Source organism: Mixophyes fleayi, chromosome 8 (genome assembly GCF_038048845.1).
Source record: "Mixophyes fleayi isolate aMixFle1 chromosome 8, aMixFle1.hap1, whole genome shotgun sequence".
Lineage (NCBI taxonomy): Eukaryota > Metazoa > Chordata > Amphibia > Anura > Limnodynastidae > Mixophyes > Mixophyes fleayi.
This window is the reverse complement of record NC_134409.1, coordinates 141,037,953-141,044,402: the sequence shown is the minus strand read 5'-3', so window position 1 is coordinate 141,044,402 and position 6,450 is coordinate 141,037,953. Positions and strand designations below refer to the sequence as shown.

Sequence of the window (6,450 nt, the reverse complement as noted above, 5' to 3'; positions counted from 1 at the left end):
TAAGAGAGCTACAGCTGCTGATTACCTTTTGCAGGGTTGCATTGTTTTCTTCCTTGAATAACAGCACAAAAATGTGCAATACTATCGCTACATTGTGCTCAATCAGTGTTTTTCTGGGGAAAATTACTGCAACAGTCACCATAAGAAATGTAAATGATAGAAGGCAAATTGTTCAAAGATCTACTGAAGAAGCAGAATAAAGGAGAAGTGTGGGAAGTGCAAAAAAAACCCACAACAAATCTTCGAAATGTCTTTATTAAAAAAAAAAAACAAAAAAAAAAAACCCCAGCAGCAATTAAGCAGCAATGCAGAAACTAATGGATATACATAGGGTGGATGTTAAAAGATTTGTGCAAGGGGCTTATTCCAACATCTTTGTACCGAGCCAGAATCAGCCTCTTCATGTTTTCTCTGTATGACGCGCCCGTTCGTTTTGGGCCAGCCGGAATCCTCGTGCTGGTTTGGTTCTCACTGTAACACAAGACAATGGAAGACGTTAGGACAGAAGCTGGTTGTAACGAGAGGACAGTGAGGATCTCAGATGGAAAATGGAGATAGTTGGAAAAGTGAAGAGTTTGTTTGTCACTTACAAAACAGCAGCCCCACTGTAACAATGTAATCCCACCTACCACTAACTACATCAACATAACACACAGAAAATGACAACAGATGAGAGAAAGTTTCAAAACTGTCTAGTTAAATATTAGCCTTGTTCCAGATTGGCCACAAAATTTAGAAAACGTTTCACCGGCTTAAGTGTGCCCAGTCCTAGCGCAACCCGCACAACAAAATTAATTGACCACCGTTATCCCAGCTTTATTGCCAACTACAAATTCCATGAAAAACAATGTACAGGTACTGTAGGCAATAGTGAAGCTTAAGTGTAGAGGATTGTATCTGCGCAGCTCTGCACCTCGATCTGTTTCACACAACTTCGCTTATGGTCTATTACAGAGTTTACAAGAAGACTAAGAAATAGCAGCACTAATTATTAAGTGTAGAAACTGTAAGTAAATCTTGCGGAGCACTGCGTCTGCAATTATCTCACAATTAGCTTGCGGAGGACTATTCTCATTGTCCGTGGATTATACAACAGACCTGTCAAATGCCAGGAAACCAACTCCGCTCTCTGTATGGCTATTAGCCACATAGTAACCTGAAGCCAAATACCCCAGAACTGCCACTTGCTATAGGGGGAGAAGCTCTGTTATTTTGGGAAGGCATGCACAATGTTTTACTGTTCCTGCGACCTGAATATCCCAGCAAACCAGGGAGGTCGGAAACACCGGACCCCGTTACCCACTGACTCTGCTAGCCACAACTAGGGCTAATAAACATTTAAAGCCCTGTACTGATCTATAGGAAGATCTGGTGCTCTGTGCTGGATGGGATGAGAACGGACCTCTGCGTCACTAGTGAGGGGAGACCCTCTACATACCCCAACAAGAGAGTGCTCATTGGACAGCTCGGCTCTATGTCTATAACTGCATTACCTGCTGGTATCTGAATCTTTTTGTTCCTTTGTTTCAGGACCAAGGACAACTGTGTCCAGACCTCCCATCGTCTCCTGTTGAAATCACAACACAGGTCTCTATGTCAGACGGGTAAAAAGCTGAATTTCTACTACAGCAATGCAGTCTGTATAATATAAAAGGCCCTGTTCTGGTGGGTGATTGTGTGAGGGTCATGCAGGGCACAGGCTGGGTGTACTAGGGGGTCTGATGGCAGATAATGAGCATGCAGCACACTATGGATACAGGAACTGGACCTGGTGCCATATTACAGGTAAGGTCACACCTGTCGTGTTCCTTCCTCCTCTCTTTCCAGCTTCTCCAGCTCTTTTTTGGCCAGTTGCAGTCTCCTCTGTATGGACTGATTCTCCTGTCAATAATATCCATATTCAATCTATGGCAGCTACACAACAATCTCACACTCCCTAACCTGGGAACCTCGGGTAATACAGACAATGGGGCTTAGTCTACAAGATCTGCTTACAGTAAGATTTACATCCTGTCCGTTACATTTGGTTTAAGCTCAAAGTCTTAGGTTGGGTTTATGGCATCAGAAAAAAAAATCTCAGTTATGGACTTAAAATTCCATAAAAATTATACTAAGATGACTTAAATTTTAAAAAAATAATCACTTTAAATTTTTAATTTTCATAAGTTAATAAAAAAAAAACAATGCAATCTACTACAATTTATGGACATTAATTTTATAGTATATGATTTCTTATTTAAACTATACAATGATTCTATAGACATAAAAACGGACTTTGGGACTTTGGTGTGAATCAAAACCATCTTACATTACCAGCGTCCCTTCAACTTCTGGTCATTAAAGCGCATTTTTTTAAAAAATTGTTTAAAGAATAGCACTTATTGATAACTTTTTAAAAGCTCTAATGTGCTACCTGCTATTGATTGATTCATGACAAGTCAGGATCAAGTAGACATTTCTCTTATACACAAAGTACTGCAGTCTGCACAATATTACCGTTACTACTAAATCTGAGATATATGGAGCATGTGCAGGAGGAGACAATTATCGCCTCACACATAACGATTCTAGTTCTGGGAGATCAACAAAGATCTTGTGGGCCAGAAACGTGGCAATAATTGTAAGATCTCATATAATATGGTCCCATAGTCAGAAACATTTGATGTGCAATGGGGCATCCGAATGAACCACCACTTGGACGCAGGAATTCCACACAGCAGCGATGGCCAAAGTTTCTATACTCCAGTCCTCACTGAAAACACAAACATCTTGGGGACCCCACCTCAGATATTTGGGGGAGCACAGCCACCTCGGGAGTCATGCAAGAAGTGGAGATCTCCATTACCAAAGATATTATTCTAATTTCCTTACTCTGAAATTAAACTGTAAATGGGACCACTGACCAGCAAACTGTGTCATGAAACGAACTCTCAATCTAGAACATGAATTGCGTTAGATGAGGACTGTATGGCTACACTCCTCTCAGACAGAGAGGACAGATTAATCACAGGTAGCAGTAGGCGACACCCTCCGTCAGGCCTGGCTTTATATGGAAGCAGTACTGTTACGATACTGGTATGACAACTGACGACAGCTTGCAGAGGTCTTCACCTAGAGCAGACACCTTTCTTTATAAAGCTCTAGTTGCTCACCAGTACTTGTTTGCTCGAGGTATTAGGGCAACAAAGGTAAGCTCTAGGTAGTGCAGACTTAGGTTGCCAAGTACTGTATGGTGAGGACGTGACATAGGGGGCCCACAGAGAACACACACAAGTGTCTAACAAAGGCTCAGAAAAAGCACAACAGAAGTCAATTCCAATTCAAGTGTCCGGATAGGCAGAGTGCAAGAAAAATACAAACTATCTAAACCAGAGACAAGCGCACACTAACAGGTCAACTGCAACCAGCACAGGAAGCCTTTTAAAGCACAAGTATCCAATCGCAGCAGCCTAACTGAATGATAGACAGTTGTGTCCAAGATGCATTAGATAGAACACATTACACAGCTGATTTCAGCCTGGCTGCACCCAGTGAATAAACTACATGAGGCTCATAAAAGCCGCACAGATTGATGACGTAGTCCCACGTTTCTGCCGGGTCCTAACAAGTACTAAGAACAACAAGTGTATTACAGCAGGAGCTCACCAACAACACAGCAAGATGCAACTTTGAGCCACCAATAGTTGAGTATAATGAGCGATGACCTGCACTCAGATATTATATATATATATATACACACACACACACACACACACAAAGATCCAGTCCCATTCCTTTAAGAGGAAAAGATCTATATTTTTTTGGTTTCCTCTACACTGGTGTTTTTGGTCCTATTGTGGATTCCTGTGTGATTCCAATAATATATCAATATACTACACTATTGTGCGCCTCCTCCTCTATTTCTCTTTTATAGGTTGTTTCCATGCTACACCGCTTAGTAAAGAGGACTGGCAGCCACCTGCACATGGGGAGTGTGTATTAAGAAGAAAATATAGACTTTTCTTGGACTATTGGTGTTTTGCTACAAGCGCCATTTTTTGTATTCTTGTTGTTTGAATGAATATATATATATATATATATATATATATATATATATATATATATATATATATATATATATATACACATATACATACACACAAAGATCCAGTCCCATTCCTTTAAGAGGAGAAGATCTATCCTGAATCTGGCAGCTACTCCTACAGATCTGAGCTGGAAACATCTTCTTGCCTTTTCATCCAATGTTAAAAAAAAGAATCGTAAAACTTTAGCTGTATTGACATAAAATGAGATTAATTTGAAGGAGAGGCAAGTTTTGATTTTAGTGTTAAAACTGCAAGTATTTGTAAATTAGTTGGAGAGGAAAAAGGAGAAAATCCGCCCAAGGCAGACGCTCCTTGGACTATGGCTACACAGGTGTATGTATGTATATATATATATATATATATATATACATATATATACACATACATATACATACATACATATATATACATATATATACACATTATATATATGTATATATACACACACAGCTCCTCGGACTATGGCTACACAGGTATATATATACACACACACGTATATACACACACACACACACACATTGTGACTGCAGCTGTCAGCATTCCCTGACAGATCTACAGCAGCTGAACTCTCTGCATCACATGACGGTTCAAACCCTGAAACTCCCCAGAACAATGAGAAGAGTGATTACTCTCTGGAAAAGTTTTTTTTTTTGGGGGGAAAAGCTGAAAAATCAGATGTAAGGAAAGGAAATATTCTAAGTTACTCTCTTAGGACCAAGCACTGAGGTTCTCCGTCCGGTCCCTACCCGCACCCTCCTATCGGTGGACAACGGGCAGCCTGTCCAGAGGTGCCAACCCAGACACACTGTCCACCAATATAAGCAGCATCGGAGAGCCTGAGCTCTGAGCATAAGTTCACCCATAATGGAATATACTTAAAGACTGCAGGAAATGACTGGCTTAGTATGGACCAAAGAGTAGACAAATAGATAAAGTGCAGTAGATAAAGCTCAGAAGAGCGATGGGAGCGCACCGACCTTTCTCTCCTTCTGCTGAAGGGTCACCAGCTGCTTCTGAGACTTCCTGCTCTTCTCATGAATCGCAAGATTTTGCTGTTGGAGACAAGACATTGAATGGAATGAACATAGAACAAGATATATGGGACAGGAGCTTCAGTACCTATAATAAACAATATAATGCTACAACATGATTACCTTGTGCAGCAACGATAGCATCTGATGCCTGATCAGTGCGTCCTTACTGGAGAACTGGCGGCGACACAGCAAACACGCCATTTTCTTCCAATCCGTCAGGTTATCGTCAGCGTTGCTGGAGGTAGGGGCAGCGGGTTTAGGGATTGGTTTTGGAGCAGGGGGTGGTGGTGGAGGAGGTTTTTTCCGCAACGGGGGCAGCAGCAGTTCCTCCTGCTCTTCCTCATCATCACTGTCATCTCCATATTCTCCAATCAGTTTAATCAGAGGGTTCGTTATTGGCTTAATAGAAACAAAGAGAAGATGAGATGGGGAGAACATCTCTAGAAAAAGAATGTTCACATATCCAAGTCATCAATTATTTCTGTTTATAAGGACAGGATACAAGGGACACACAGTAGCCCACATGTGCAGCCATTCAGCCACATCATACCAAACTGTGCCCATCTGCTGCTCTTATGGGCCCAAAATGACCATTATCATCATTCTCTGATCGGGATCAATCAGATGCTATCGGGAAAACTAGACAATCCTGTGGCGGCAACCGCCAGGCTGCTGTAACAGGTCATAGACCAATAAGGGACTCTTAGATTTCAGCCCACTCTATTGGGCATCGCTACCTAAGGCGTCTCCCACGTGATGAAAGAACACACAATATAGTGTATATGAAAGAATTAGACACTTATTGGGACGTGGATGCCACTGTGACTGTTACTATGCAAGTATAGTAGAATATATATATTGTCTAAATAAAAGTGCTGTTGGTATTCGTGGGAAAAATTTCTAAGCTTGTTTAATCTGATATAAAACAATGTACACGGCTGCACAACATGCTAGCAACACATGAATGAGGGGGTGGGGGGGCCCAACACCGAGGCCTCTAGTGAGGGGGTGGGGGTCCCAACACCGAGGCCATTAGTGAGGGGGTGGGGGTCCCGACACCGAGGCCATTAGTGAGGGGGTGGGGGTCCCGACACCGAGGCCATTAGTGAGGGGGTGGGGGTCCCGACACCGAGGCCATTAGTGAGGGGGTGGGGGTCCCGACACCGAGGCCACTAGTGAGGGGGTGGGGGGCCCGACACCGAGGCCACTAGTGAGGGGGTGGGGGGCCCGACACCGAGGCCACTAGTGAGGGGGTGGGGGGCCCGACACCGAGGCCACTAGTGAGGGGGGTGGGGGGCCCGACACCGAGGCCACTAGTGAGGGGGTGGGGG

The 6,450-nt window shown here is 42.9% G+C and overlaps 1 protein-coding gene across 7 annotated transcripts in view; it reads right to left on the bottom strand.

Moving 5' to 3' along the window:
• Window positions 1-239: 239 nt before the first annotated feature.
• Window positions 240-6,450, bottom strand: part of LOC142099920 (uncharacterized) — a 263,337-nt gene continuing 257,126 nt past the window's right edge. For 4 of the 7 annotated variants that reach the window (XM_075183882.1, XM_075183884.1, XM_075183883.1 and 1 more), the window contains 5 exons: window positions 5,240-5,518; window positions 5,063-5,137; window positions 1,798-1,881; window positions 1,494-1,567; window positions 240-471 (listed from right to left, as the gene is read on the bottom strand). In XM_075183882.1, the coding sequence (XP_075039983.1) occupies window positions 315-471; window positions 1,494-1,567; window positions 1,798-1,881; window positions 5,063-5,137; window positions 5,240-5,518 (669 nt within the window). In that variant the 3' untranslated portion in view covers window positions 240-314. The remainder of the gene's footprint in view (window positions 472-1,493; window positions 1,568-1,797; window positions 1,882-5,062; window positions 5,138-5,239; window positions 5,519-6,450) is intronic. The other 3 variants (XM_075183886.1, XM_075183887.1, XM_075183888.1) reach the window with 3 other exon arrangements.